The sequence below is a fragment of the Polyodon spathula genome, chromosome 14 (genome assembly GCF_017654505.1).
Source record: "Polyodon spathula isolate WHYD16114869_AA chromosome 14, ASM1765450v1, whole genome shotgun sequence".
Lineage (NCBI taxonomy): Eukaryota > Metazoa > Chordata > Actinopteri > Acipenseriformes > Polyodontidae > Polyodon > Polyodon spathula.
This window is the reverse complement of record NC_054547.1, coordinates 637689-652442: the sequence shown is the minus strand read 5'-3', so window position 1 is coordinate 652442 and position 14754 is coordinate 637689. Positions and strand designations below refer to the sequence as shown.

At 44.0% G+C, this 14754-nt stretch overlaps 1 protein-coding gene across 5 annotated transcripts in view; it reads left to right on the top strand.

Moving 5' to 3' along the window:
• Window positions 1-13697, top strand: part of LOC121326411 (ras-specific guanine nucleotide-releasing factor RalGPS2-like) — a 59521-nt gene extending 45824 nt beyond the window's left edge. For 4 of the 5 annotated variants that reach the window (XM_041269665.1, XM_041269663.1, XM_041269662.1 and 1 more), the window contains 12 exons: window positions 1236-1373; window positions 2246-2336; window positions 3176-3240; window positions 4081-4225; window positions 4514-4665; window positions 5474-5528; window positions 5983-6060; window positions 6651-6756; window positions 7645-7737; window positions 9789-9894; window positions 10311-10402; window positions 10528-13697. In XM_041269665.1, coding sequence (XP_041125599.1) covers window positions 1236-1373; window positions 2246-2336; window positions 3176-3240; window positions 4081-4225; window positions 4514-4665; window positions 5474-5528; window positions 5983-6060; window positions 6651-6756; window positions 7645-7737; window positions 9789-9894; window positions 10311-10402; window positions 10528-10557 — 1151 coding nt within the window. In that variant the 3' untranslated portion in view covers window positions 10558-13697. The remainder of the gene's footprint in view (window positions 1-1235; window positions 1374-2245; window positions 2337-3175; window positions 3241-4080; window positions 4226-4513; window positions 4666-5473; window positions 5529-5982; window positions 6061-6650; window positions 6757-7644; window positions 7738-9788; window positions 9895-10310; window positions 10403-10527) is intronic. The other variant, XM_041269666.1, reaches the window with a different exon arrangement.
• The last annotated feature ends 1057 nt before the right edge of the window (window positions 13698-14754 follow it).

The following is a 14754-nucleotide window of genomic DNA, read 5'->3' as shown; positions in this document are numbered from 1 at the left end:
TGGGTGTGCAATAGCAGCGTGTTTCTGTATGGGTAAAGGAGAAACTGGTGGAACAGTTGCAGTTGTTTGTTTTCTAGTAGCTTAATCCAAATACCTTTGTCCTATAATGCAAGCATGCTTGGCAGCCTTAACTTGAATATTGTATCATTTTTATGATTGCGTTTGTATATACTTTTAGTTTCAGGTTAAACAGTTTTTTGTCCTTTTGAAACTAGTGCTTAGGGAGTCAAGAAGAGCTACTTCCATGTAGTGAGTCCTGGACAACGTCTCTGACGGCAAAAAGCTCTTCACATCGAACTTACCATGCAATGCTTAAGCAGAGCAATGTTGGGCTTGGTTAGTACTTGGATGGGAGACCCCCTGGGAATACTGAGTGCTGTAGGGTGCATGTTAAGCTCATAGGAATATATACTAGTGCTTAAATCAGGCTGGCTGTGCTTGACCAAAATACTTCTGCTGTATAAAAAAAACATAAAGCAAGTGGAAATTCATTTAAAACTAATTTCCACCAGAGTTAAATCATGATCAGACTTGTTATGCTTTCTGCGTACAAGGTTATAAGAAAGCCTTTGTTAATGACATTACCAGCCCAACAGTGCAGTTGTTGTCAGCTGGATTACCGTTCATGACACCCCCTAAGTACTTCTGTAGATAACTGTGAACTGATGGCTTAGACCATAAAATTGGGGCTGTTTGCTGGGGTTTTTTTGAGCTGCAACTGACAGGTTTGTGACTCTGGACTAGATGTGTTTTAGCCCTGAGTCAGCTAAGGTCAGCCCCTTGGCATAAACAGCAATCATTCACACCACCCAGCAATCATTGAACACCTCAAACCCCTCCTCCCTCCCATGCTGGTCCAGGACTCAGAGCTTCTCAAACCCACAGTCTGCACAAAATGCAATGAAGTTGTTTTTCAACGAGACGTCTGTTACACTTTCAGTAAATCTTGGTTAGCGTGTACTGTAGGCGCTGACAGTCTGGGGAGACGAGGCTTTGAGATGGAGCCCACGGGACAGGACAAGTTTATTTTGAAACCAGCCTGTGGGGGAAAATGAGCTATTCACAGGGAGCCCTCAACACATGATTGACAGCTTTTAGCAAAACATTCACTTTCTTTTTTTTCTAAAGGTATGCTGTACTGCCTTCAGCACTGGGTGGATGCCCAGCAGAAATCTACAGCTTTGAAATCATCCTTGGGCGTGGCCTGCATGCTGATATTGCTTTGTCTGTTGCAGGGATGTATCTGTCGGACCTGACCTACATCGACTCTGCCTACCCCTCCACAGGAAGCATCCTGGAGAACGAGCAGAGATCGACTTTAATGAACAACATCCTGAGAATCATCTCTGACCTGCAGCGATCCTGCGAGTATGGTAGGTAGAAAAAGGAGAGACCAGTCCTAAAGATAGAGCACCAACAGTCCCAGTTGAAACTGGGCAGCACTAACGGGTCCCTGTTCAAACTGGGCAGCACTGATGGGCCCCTTTTCAAACAGGCAACACCAACAGTCCCTATTCAAACTGGGCAGCACTAACAGGTCCCTTGTTGTCCTGCCATGGTGATTAACCACGCTGTGGTTTGTTTTCAGCTTAAGAAAATGATTTCCTAACCGGTTTTCATAATATTTGACTGATCATATGAAAAATAATTTTTAATGCCCTGTAAAATAAGTAATTCAAGAGTAACATAGTTTCTTTGGATTGGAACCAGTATCCAGCTGCTGAGTTTGTTTTTGTTTCCTCTCCCTATATCCCTGGGCCTGGCTGCCTTTCTGATCCGCACACATCTACCCTGCTGTAGATACTCCCCTGAACGGGTACACTTCATATCTGTTTCAGTGAGCTTGTGGGTGGCAGGCTGGGATCTGGGAGTCGTCCTCGTTTCTTGGCTCTGCTGGGATTCCCGCCTGACCAGCGGAGTCAAGATTCTGACACAAGCCTCCGTTTTTGTTCCACGATCGCCGATGTAGGTCAAGAGGATATATTGGGCTTTGGCCAGGGTTACTGGAGTTAAAAAAGAGCCCCAGTGATTCTGGTCTGTTCCAACGTAATGAAGTCAGATGTTCAGTAAACTGCGGAGACACTCAAAAGATTGGATTTATTCTTGAGCATAATTATTTATTTGTTTCCTTAGAACATGCATCCTTACTGCTACACCGTATCCTTTCCTTAATGTAGCCATGCTTCAAGGAATTGTTATTTAGGAATTAAATCAGAGTCTGACCTCTGTTTCTTCCTTCATCTAGATATACCAGTATTGCCTCATGTTCAGAAGTACTTCAACTCTGTCCAGTACATTGAAGAACTCCAGAAATTTGTAGAGGATGACAACTACAAGTAAGTCATTGTTAGGCAACTCCTCTGGGGAGAGCAGCATGCACATTTGATGGTTCACCACCACCTACACCCGAAAACTATATATTCACATATGTGTCCATAAAAAACCTTGAACCTAGAGTTGTATAGAAATGTAAAACGTCATTCCTATTGGGGGGGTTGCAGTAGCTCATCAGTCACTGTTGATTCAAATCAGCTTGTATTTTTGAGGCATTGTTAATTCAGTATGTCTATTCCTATTCCTGTGTTATCTGAATTGAAAGTGAAGTGAGGCTGACTGGTCCCTGGGAATATAGAAATTCAAACCCACTGTACACCTCTGAACAGCACCAGTTTCTACCAGCCTTGCTGGTGACCCTGGCTCAGTAGACGGGTGTGCCTGGGTGAGGGGAGCTTTCCCTCCTCCCTGCAGGGTTCCCTGCTTGTGGGCAGCAGGACCCACCTCTATGGGAGAGGAGAGAATACCTGTCATCACTTCCACAGATCCTGTAGCATGCCAGAGTGGGACTCCCTTGTGCAAGTCATAGTGCCTTTCACTCCTGAGAAATGGACGTCCTGTCAGCACAAAGAAACCTCATCCCTCTTTCCCTCTGCTGCGGTGACTACAGCCTCCAAGTGCAACAGTGTCTTAGTTTAAATCCACAGTGACTGTAATTAAATGGATACTTTGAAAGCCTTGTCTGTGCTGCTGCTGCTGACAACAAGTTACCCCTGACAGTCGAGCACTGATAGGGCTGTATCTGTTCGTTTGTCCCTCTGTTTTTTCTGTAGTATCTAGATATCTGCTTATCAAGTTGCGTGGAAGCGTTCTTTATCACTGTTCCTCCTCCCTCTTGCAGGCTGTCCCTGAAGATCGAGCCAGCCACAAGCACCCCTCGTTCCACAGCATCTCGGGAGGATTTAGGTAAGGGATCGGACATTTTAACACAGGTTTGTTTAACTTGGTATAAAGAACAAAAAGGAATCCTCTGAGAACTGGAAAAGCTATATAGCAGATCTTGCAGTAAGGTATACGAGAAGTTGAAAACCACGAGTCTTGGTCTAGCGGTTACAGATGAAGACTGGAGAGGCAGAGGTAGTGGTGCTCTGTACTGTAGTTGGAGCTGCAGGCTGGCGTGTAGAAGTTACTGGAGAGGCAGAGGTAGTGGTGCTCTGTACTGTAGTTGGAGCTGCAGGCTGGCGTGTAGAAGTTACTGGAGAGGCAGAGGTTGTGGTGCTCTGTACTGTAGTTGGAGCTGCAGGCTGGCGTGTAGAAGTTACTGGAGAGGCAGAGGTAGTGGTGCTCTGTACTGTAGTTGGAGCTGCAGGCTGGCGTGTAGAAGTTACTGGAGAGGCAGAGGTTGTGGTGCTCTGTACTGTAGTTGGAGCTGCAGGCTGGCGTGTAGAAGTTACTGGAGAGGCAGAGGTAGTGGTGCTCTGTACTGTAGTTGGAGCTGCAGGCTGGCGTGTAGAAGTTACTGGAGAGGCAGAGGTAGTGGTGCTCTGTACTGTAGTTGGAGCTGCAGGCTGGTGTGTAGAGGTTACAGATGAGGACTGGCAAACAGGTTGACCTGTTGTGTTAGAGGTGAGGATTGGGAGGTGGGATTTGCATTGAGGATGGAGCAGCTTTTAGGCTGTTGGCATTGTAGAGTTGTAGACTGGATCGTTGCAGAGCTTTTTGTGTTCTTGTTTTTCTGTTTGTTTTGTTTTGTTTTTTATGAGGATGTTTTTGACTGACCGTCATCTGCTCTCTGTTCACCCCCAGGTCCCGACGCAGTAGCCTCCCCCCAGAGTGGCCGGCGGAATGTAACGGGAGAGGGGGGTGCCTTATCCAAAGTGCCCCCTACGCCCCCATCGCCCCGAAACCTCATACCCTACGGACACAGGAAGTGCCACAGCTTGGGATACAAGTCAGTACAATCTCGTTGCCTGTCTGTCCATTGATCTGCCAGAATCTCTCGCTTGTCCTCTTTTCCTGCTTGTAATGTGGTTCTAATTGATTCATAATACACTCTGGGGGAGTGCTGCCAGTCAGAATCGCCCCGTTAGCGATTAGATTTATTTGACATACTTTTATTTTTTATTTTTTATCAAACCTGTCTGTTCATGGCTTGGCCAGCGTCCTGATGTTGTGTCTTGATGACCAAGTGATGATTTCCCTCTGTCTCAGGTTGCGTTGTGTGTCTTTTGTCTCCCAGCTTCATTCACAAGATGAACACAGCAGAGTTTAAGAGCGCCACCTTCCCCAACGCGGGCTCTCGACACCTGCTGGACGACAGCGTGATGGAGAGCCACACCCCTTCACGGGGGCAGGCTGAGAGCTCCACCCTCTCCAGCGGCATCTCGCTAGGTAACGGGAGAGTGGGGGCAGAGCAGAGAGTTCCACCCTCTCCAGCAGCATCTCGCTAGGGAACGGGAGAGTGGGGGCGGGGCAGAGAGCTCCACCCTCTCCAGCAGCATCTCACTAGGGAACGGGAGAGTGGGGGCGGGGCAGAGAGCTCCACCCCTCCAACGGCATCTCGCTAGGTAACCGGAGAATGGGGGCAAGGCAGAGAGCTCCATTCTCTCCAGCGGCATCTCGCTAGGTAACGGGAGAGTCGGGGCAGGGCTGGAGGGGCAGAGAATACGCTCGCATGGACTGGGCTGCAGTCGTCTTCTCTCATAAACGCATACAGAAATGTATAAATGATGGTGGTTGCGTACTGTCGGTAACCAACTAAAATACTGTGCTGGTTTCTATTGCAGGAAAGAGATGGGGTATTTTAGTGTTATGTGAACTGCAGCAATTCAGTAACACTGCTCCCTAACACTATATTAGCAGCTGCTGTTTAATAGTGTAAAGAGACCCCTGTGGTGTTAGCCTACAGGGATCATTAACGTTTTAAAATAATAATAATAAAGTAAAAGTGTACTTTCCTTTAAACAGACTTTCCCGTGTATACTTGATCTTTAAATCCCCTTGAAATTTGTTCTGAAAAGCATTTTTTTTGTATCAGAATTTACAATATGTTTTTATTCAAGCAGTAGACATTTAAACAGGGTTCATTATTCTAGATGCATTTAAAGGTTGACGTCTGTGGCATTCATAAAGCAGAAGATTGATTGCCTCCTTGAGTGTGAATGTGGCTGACTGGCATTATCATATTTTGTGTGTGCAGGGAGCAGTGAAGGATCAGAGCTCAGTGAAGAGACTTCTTGGCCTGCTTTTGAGAGGTAAGGATAACAGCAGCCTGCACTGTATCTCCCATACGCAATACTGACGGGCTCAGTCAGAGAGAAAATAAACTGAAAACTGGCATCTCAATACTAGAGATCCTGGAGTCTGCAAATTCAATGCAAAGTACATAAGAGCCAGCGGAAATCAAATACAGGAGATGTCAGTAACAGGCACCTTTCAGCCAGCAATGGAATAGGCTGGAACAGTCATGTCCTATTCCAAAAGAGTAGATTTTAGGGTTTCACATGTTGTGGTGGTTTGAAATGGGCAGGATAGTTCACTCTATTATTATTATAATTTTTTTTTAATCAACGTATTGGAATGTCACCATGTGCTATATTTCATATCTCAAGGACGTACGAGCAAGTGCATATGAATACATACGCATTTTAATAACCTTCAATTCTACATGTATTTGTTCCCTTCAAAACATATCCTGAAATCCAACAGGCACCGCTTCTATCACTCGCTCGGCCCTGTAACAAGGGTGGCAAGAAACCCCCACCGAGGACACCAGAAAGCCAGCAGGTACAGCCCCCCCAGGCTGAGGGGAGTCATTAGTAGTTTGCTGGTTTGTTTGGGGTGCAATGAGGTGGTGGACTTTCTCCTGTGTGATTCTGTTCCTTGTCGCTCCCATTAGTATCCTGCTAATAGTGGTGGAGGGCTCCATGCAGTGCCGTCACTTTCCTTTCCAAATGTGTGATGTTGGCACCTTTCCTCCTCGCAGATTCTTGCTGCTGTTGCTTTTCAGTTTCAGACTGACCCGTCCCCCATTTAATAAAGGACTTGCATCCCTGAGACCAGGTTACAATACTAGAGCAGATAATGTATACTCTTTCTTGTAGGACTCAACAGCCTTGAATTAAGCACAAAGGCTTGGCAGCACCCCACACTCACACTCACTCACACTCATACACACAGGCTTGACATGAATGCTCTGTGCTTCCTGGGTACTGGGCTTAGATTAACCCATTATGTGCAAAGTGAGGACCAAATGAAACCAGCAGCACAGCAAGGGCACATTGGTGATGAGAAAGCAGCTTGAGTAGAGAGAACCACGGAGCTGTGCTTGTAACGCTGCTCTGTTCCCTGTCATTAAGTGAGTCCCATCTCTCCAGCTCTGCAGAGTCCGAGGACCTGGCAGTGCACCTGTACCCGGGGGCCGTGACCGTGCAGGGGGTCCTGCGAAGGAAGACCCTCCTCAAAGAGGGGAAGAAGCCTACGGTAGGACATCCCATTGTTTCACAGACTGAGTAGCTGCTGCACTAATCTCAGAATACCTTGCCTAAGGTAAGATAAAATAGTCAAGATTAGCGAGACCAGCAGAGAGAAATACCCAACATTTAAAATAAGCTTGAGCAAGCCATTGAATGAGTGAGTTGTTGTAAAAATGAAAAAGAACAAAAGTACTGCCCCCGACCCAAACACACCTTAGCATTATTAACACAGTCCAAATTCAGTGTGTTTGATATAGAGACCGATGGTAGTATATCCCATCCGAAAGTACACCATGAAACAACATTTTCCTGAAATATGTACAATTACACTTTGTAAAAAGAATGAAACCAGCTCTGTTGAAACATGGCCAGTTCTGGAGAGCAGGGCCTGGTGCACCTCTTTGAATTCTGAATCCTGTGCCATGCAAACATGGTTTTGATTCACATTTCTAATTGCTCTGTGAAACGGGGGTACTGCATCAGCCCTGCAGTTAGTTGAAAGGTGTGCCGTAAGACAGGCTGAGCTTTTCAGTAGAACTATTTCTTATTTTTACTAGTCCCTAAGCAGTTGTGCAGGAAAGGGTATTTTATGGTTAATATACTTTTATAGAAAGTGCTATCCAAACACTGCACATTTTCCAACTGGGAAAGTGTTTTGCACAGTTTTTTTCTTCTACTAATAAATACAAACCCGATCAGGCAAAAAGCACTGGTGGAAAATTGAAACAGTTATTTTAAAGGCTAATCATTTACACATGCTTTACTTGCTTAATGAAATCTCTAAGAGGATACACAGAGACATGTGATCCTCTCTATAATCATGTCTTCTTTGTCCATGGGCTTGAAGAATAATACAAGTAGAATTTATTTCTTGTATTGAAATGTGACATTGCAGGTCGCATCCTGGACAAAATACTGGGTAGCTCTGTGTGGGACTCAGCTCTTCTACTACCCTGCCAAGTCCCTGAAAGCCACGGAGAGAAAGCATGTAAGTGTTTCACTGCTGCGCTGCACAACCAAAGGCACAGACTTACCAAATCAGCATTTATTCCAATAAAAGCAACCCACTTACAGCATGTAGATTTATCTTCGTGTTCTGCTTGAGGTACAGTTAATGGAAAAACCATGCAGCCCTCGGTAGGGAGAACATCTACTGTATACATTAGACTGTGTTAACAAAGTACTGCAGGCCACACAGAGGGCTTGCCCTCCTCTGTGTTTTTTTATCTAGTTAGTGTTCAGAAATGACATAATGTTTACAGAGCAAGCAGCTTCAAATGAGAGAGAGAGAGAGACACACACACCTTACCGTACCTCTGAACATTTGTAAATATAATAAAGGGGCAGTTAAAATAGATATATAAGTAAATAAAAAAAATGTAATTTGCTACAGTGGTTCTTTAGGACAGAAGTTAGCAATTAGTGAACTTTTCCCAAGGGGGTTCTTGGAAAAACATCAGAAATACTATAGCTGTGTTTTTCATTGCTAGAAGAAATGTATGTAAAAGAAAGTGCTCCATTTAGCAGGAGTCAAAACACAACTTTCCCAGCTGGCATGGAAACGGTTGAGTCCCTTACAGGAGCCTCTAGGGAGCAAACAAGGCAATTAATAGAGTGGTGCACTAATCTGCTCAGCCGGGTGTCAGAGTCCTCGAACAGATGTCTTTGCTCGTGCTGAATAAAGACCCTTACAATAACATCATCATCATTGTCATAGTCAACAATGTGCCAGTTTCCATTCCCAGCGTCGCTGTGGGTTAGATTACCAAGCCTGTGCGTGATCACAGTAAGCCCGGCACCCAGCTCTCTAACGGGGGCTGCTTCGCAGTAGAGCCCTTTCTCCTTACAACTGGATGATGAAGTTTCCATTCAGAACGGGGCACAAATGAGCTCTTATTAATGCACAGTCACTAAAGCATTCCCTGCTTCCTGTTTTAGCAATATTTATAACCTCCAAACACACTGATTATTATAACAGCTGCCAACACGACACTAGCCAATTCACTGTCCTGTTATACATTAACCAGGTCAGCAAGGCTGTATACAGTGTGTGTGCGTGCGTGTATGTATGTTTTTTCAAAACTGTTAATTTCACATATAAGCCATTACTGTTTCTGTAAGTTTAATGCTGTTTTATTGCTGTCGGTCAAAAATTAATAAAACATACCTTGAATGGATCTTAATCGGCAGAGTTATCCAACAGGTCTGCTGTACTTGAAAAGGCAGAACTATCGCTGTGTGTAATGAGTGTTGACGTACTGAATGTACACACTGAATAATGGCTCTGATTGTGCTAATGCCCGCACCACTGCCTTGTAATGTGTTAACACTATGAGCCAGGCCTGGGGGAGCAGGGACGGTTACTCAATACAATACAGTTTCTGTACGCTGCTCACTGCCTGCTCCATGTGCCTCTTTTCCCATTGGATACGCTCAACAGCACCTGCCCGCACAACCCACAGCAAAGCTCCCCAAAGCTAAGCTGTCATCATATTTAGAATTATACACAGCATTTTGTCCATCAGTCAGGGTGTGCTTTGGTTTTCAACCTCTTCAGCATTGCCACCATAGCTATACCTAGTCACATAAACTGCACATGTGTGTGGTGTAGTTGATCAACAATAATGAACAATGTGTCAGTCGGTTACTGGCATGCTCGTGAATGCAGTGTTGGACTTGCTCCCTCCCCCCAAGGTGATGTTGGCATTTAACTAACTCTCCAGTAATGTACTGGACTGTGTTTCCTGTACCCTACCATTCTCTGAAAAGTAATATTTGGTAACGAGGATCAGTTTCGCTCTAGACACGATTCTGAAAGTGAAGCAACTTGGGTCTGCCGCACAGAAATGCAGGTATGGTACATGCAGATTAGAATTGTGTTATTCTTAACCGGATGGTCTTTTATAGCACAACTCTGTGCAGTTGATTGAGCGGGTAGTTTTAAAGTGTAAATGATCGGCCGAGTTGGTGTGCTCTAGTGCTGATCCGTTGAGCTTTCAGTAGGTTGTTTTCTTTTAATTTTATTGTATTTTTTCCCAGTTCAAGTCGAGCTCCAGTAAGAGCACATCGGTGCTGGGCTGGATGGCGATGATGGCAGATGACCCTGAGCACCTGGACGTGTTCCTGCTCACAGACTCTGAGCACGGTGAGTCAGTGTGGAGCCAGGGGACGAGACTCTGTACATGGGACTGCATACCAATCACTGAGTAAATACCATGCAGGACCTGGAGAACTGTGCAGACGCTTGAAAATCTGTCACACTCCTGCCACTCATCATATACTTTAAATACAGCGCATAACTATATGAATGGCCTCTGCTAACGGTGTGTCCAGGTCCCAAGAGCTCCTGCATTGAAGAAGCTGATTCTGTGAATGAAGATATACGATTACCTCCTTTATACCATGGTCTGTTTGAGATTTACCTGAAGGAGGGTAAACCCTTCTTTTAAAGCATCTGTGATTTTGATTTATTTTCCATGTGTTTATAGAAGAAATTGCATGCTGTTAATATTAAAAGAATTGTAAAGTGAAACGCTGTTGTCTTGAATGTGTTTTTTTCAGGAAACTCCTACAAGTACCAGGCAGGGAACCGGATGAATGCCTTGCTGTGGTTTAAACACCTGAGTGCTGCTTGCCAAAGCAACAGACAGCAGGTAACCAGGCCCTGCCTTCTCATGCTCAGCCTTGTCAGAACAGCATGTTCGAATGGGTTGGTTCAGACTCCAGAGTTGCACCAGAGTAATGCTTTTGAACTGTGTTCTTGTTTCCCCTTCTGAAGGTTCCGACAAATTTAATGTCTTTTGAGTAACTGCTGTGAACGAAGGACCAGGTGAACTGCTGTACAGAAAAGACTGTAAGGATATTGGGAGAGACTGAGCCAGCAATCACTAACAAAGTGCCACAGCAGAGCCCAGCCTCTCTGAACAAGGCAACTAAAAGCACTAACACATGAAGGGGAGCTGAGCCCTGCAGCTTTGGAGGGGAGACACTGAAGACTATATCAGAACAGCCATGGACTCTGTGCCCACTTTGCACTGAAGGTGACATGGTGAACCACTGCCTTAAGGAATGAGAGGGAAACAGAACAATTAAAGAGACTTGACACCAAGTAGTGTGCATGTCTGTTCCAGCAGTGCAGGTCACGGGTGTGTACATTTACTACTGAATCTGGAGGACCTTCTCTTCAGCTCCCCTCCGTTTTTAAAGACCTGGGTATTTTGTGTTTTAACAAAGGGGGGTGTCTTGATCAGATTTCTTTTTTTTTTTCTTTCTATCTCTGATCATTTGGTTGTAATCCCCATTATGCTATATTCTCCTCTGTGAATTTAGTTTCAAGCAATATGAATGCTGTGTTGGATTTCATTTGCATTTGTCACGACCCCATAACAGACCTTATTGAGCTGGTAAGCTAACAGTCGACCCACATTCAAGTGTCTGATGGGTTCACAATTAGATTTATTTTACGTGGTTAAAACCAAGAAGTGTAGAGCCAGCACATGGTGCAAACATGTGGTTTGTGTTTTACACCTGACTGTCCTGGGTTTATTTTTTATGGAAATGGTATAAGGATTAGGGGGCTGATATTTGATATTTAAAAGGGTTCAAATCTTACAGGATTTTATAACACATAAATATTTAAATAGTTTTCAGGTTTTGAAAACCTTTTTGTGAGCACAGGTTTTAATCACTAATGTTAGCAATAACCTGCAATCACTCACGTGGATTCACCCTCCCAGTGCAGAGAAGCACCAGGAGCTTTAACTCAGTGGGTGTTTGTTGTGAACCTTGCTGTACTGTGGAGACACTAGACTGCTGCAGGTTCACTAGAGGGACAGCATAGCACTCAGTCCATAACTCCTAGCGCAAACTAAAAACACTTTTGGGAGTAAAAACCAATTTCTTTCCCCTGTAGCTGGCAATATTACTGTGTAGAAGTGGCTTGCACATGTCTAGGTTCTTTTTGTTTTTTTTAATGACCTGTTACAATTGATTTCTCAAGTGTTGGTTCTGACGTGTTTTGTAGCCTTCTGTTTTTCTTCTGATTGTTTGATCTTTGCTCAAACAACACCTGTAGAGTTTTTTTTGAGCCACGCTGCTGCAGCTCGTTTGGATTTCCAAGCTCTATTTGTGCACGTCAGCAGGGTGCTGGGTAATGACTTTGCAAAGCTTCATTCGTAGAATTACTAACGCTTCCCAGGCATTCCAGCAGTGCAGTGCAGTATTATGGACTGTTATGTTTACATCACTTCATCTGTTTACACATTCGCCTGTCAAAGCTGAATCTATTAGCAGACATCGTTCCTGTTCTTACGCTGGTGTTCAGACTGGCTGGAATTGACCCCTTGGATACAACTGCATTAATAGTTATCAAAAATACAAGCAACTGCTTGCTTCTAAACTCTGTTGTTGTTGTTGTTGTTGTTGGTTGTTTGTGCGATTCATGTCTAGAATCCAAAAGAATTGGGTTAAAGGTAGAAAAGCAACTGCAGTGATAGTGGTATCCAGGGTTAATAAAAGAACAAGGTGGTGCTCATCGCTATGGTAGTATGTACTTTGTCTTTGTGGAAGATGGTGTGGTCGGTACCTGAGAATAGTTCAGATAAGGAGAGATTGTACAGTGTTTCATGTGCTGAGTGGTACCATCCATGCCAAAATCTAGGCGCATTTAATGAGACTGACTTTTGCGTAAGACAAGAACAATGTGAACCTAGTGACTCTACTCTGAATAGGCAGGTTAGATGCAGAGGGTGAGGGAGAGAGGTGACGCATTAATCACAAGGAGGGAGCAGCAAGAACAGTTTACAGAGCAGTGAAGTCCTGGGCTGGTCAGCCTGTCGTCAGGGTTTTTGTGTATTTATTTATAGATAGATTTTTTTTTTAGGAGTAAGAAGCACATCTTTAATAGCTTTGCTATTCGTGGGACGTGTGCTGATCCATGAGGGTTGTTTAAACCCCACTGGTTTAAGGGTTTTGTTTTTAGTTTTTTTTTTTTTTTTTTTATTCTGAAATGATTTCTTTGCATTCGAAAATGCTAGAGTGTAAACTTGCTATGGAGAACATCTGGAAACCTGACTTGTGCAGTTTTAAAATAAGTGTGCGTGTGCAAAATCAAATCTTATCCTAGATTTAAGTGAGTTTTAAAACCAGTAATTTGTGTTGGAAGACATCCGCATTCTACAGCTTGGCAAAGCCCCCTTGTTGATGTGACAGTGGGGTAGATTGCCAGTTCAGCTTTGGCCAAGCTAATGTGGATCACGTGGGAATCCTGTGCAGTTAAACAGGCCTCCGACAGCTCTGCTCTCTGTCTGCTCTGCCAGAAGATTAGTGTCGAGACACAGGGATCATTCTCTCAGTTTCAATTGCAATCTTGAAGCAGCTTACGGTCCCACTGCTGCAATGAGGATGGGTGAGTGGCTCAGAGCACACTGCATTGCCCGCTCTCTGCTATCCAGGATAGGGTCGTGAACTTGGGCCACTGGTCCATGTATAGTAAGACCTAATGCTTTACCAAGAACTGGCCTGACACAGGCCCCTTTTAGACACTCCTCCAGGAACTCCTAATCTGAGCCAGACTGAGTTTACATTTTATTTATTGGGCTTCATCAAGTGTCATAAAAGAGCTTGTTTAACTTTGGAAAGAACTGGCTAAAGCACTGGCATAAACCAGACCTGCTGGATTCATCTTCCTAAGATCCAGTGTCTCGTGCGATCTTTAATAGCAGTCGTTTTTAATAGAACACACGTTGCTAAGAAGACTAAACCCTTTTCCCCAAGAATAAGAACGTCCATGTGTCTCCGTCATTGAGCCATGATGTGAAGTGACACTACAAGCCCTGTCTGTGCTTTGGAATTGGCAGGTGCGAATGATGATGATGCTGCACTATGACCTCTGTTGTAGAGTGATGTGCTGTTTTTGGGGGTTTTGCTTTTTGTATGTATTGGTTTTGTTTCACTAAAAACGATGCTATATATATCATTTTATATATATATATATATATAATATAGGATATATATATATATATATATATATATATATATATATATATATATATATATATATATATATATATATATATGTATATATATATATGATATTATTATGTACCATACGTATTGACATGATTGTAGCTGGAAAGCCTGTTTGTGCGTGTGTGTGATTTTATTGTGTGTATTTGCACATATGCTGTCGTTGGAACATTTTAGGTACTGATTTAAACTAATCTTTCCTACTGAAATAAACTACTTGAATTGTTACCCGCCTCTGTTTATTTTGATATAATTGTAGCATTTCTTTTTTCCAAGTCTGTTAAGTTGCAACCTTTACTGCAAAGACAGCAGGCCCCGTGTGTGTAACCTGCAGTGATTGAAGGCCATTGTAGTTTACTGTCCGCATCCACACACAGGAATCCCTTTGGATTTATTAATGCTAGCAAATCCAGAAAACACTGAAGAAACAAACATTTAGACAGAAGTCTTAATTACTTTTTAAAGTAGATTATTGTGAAAGCTGTCTCTCCACCCCCCTCTCTGGCCCCCCATTTCAAATAGAATTCCTCACAATCCCAACGGACAAGCATTTGATCCCGGGCCTGACAAGCTGGAGCCATAAATTTCGGACCTCCCTCCCTCCCTGTACATCCAGAGTATATTTTTCCACAGGATGATGCCTGCGGTTACGTAACTTCAGAGGGAAACGTTGTGATTTGATTGAATTGTTTTTCTTCTCTGTAGGGCTCCCCTGTTCACAGATTGCACTCTCCTGTATATTCCCAAGCAGGCAGTGTAGGATGTGTGCTTCCCTTACAGTACAAGTGGCTGTGTTCATGGGCTTGGTCCACACAAACTCCAGGGGCCGTGGCTCCATAGTGCTGAACACAGAGCTCTAACTTGTGTGGCTTTACAAGAGATGGTCATAGAAAGCCTTTCATTGCTCTGCATGTGAGCTGCAGTCCTCCATAATCCGGCCTCCTGTGCATTCTTCAGAAAGCATATTGGGATGGTTCAC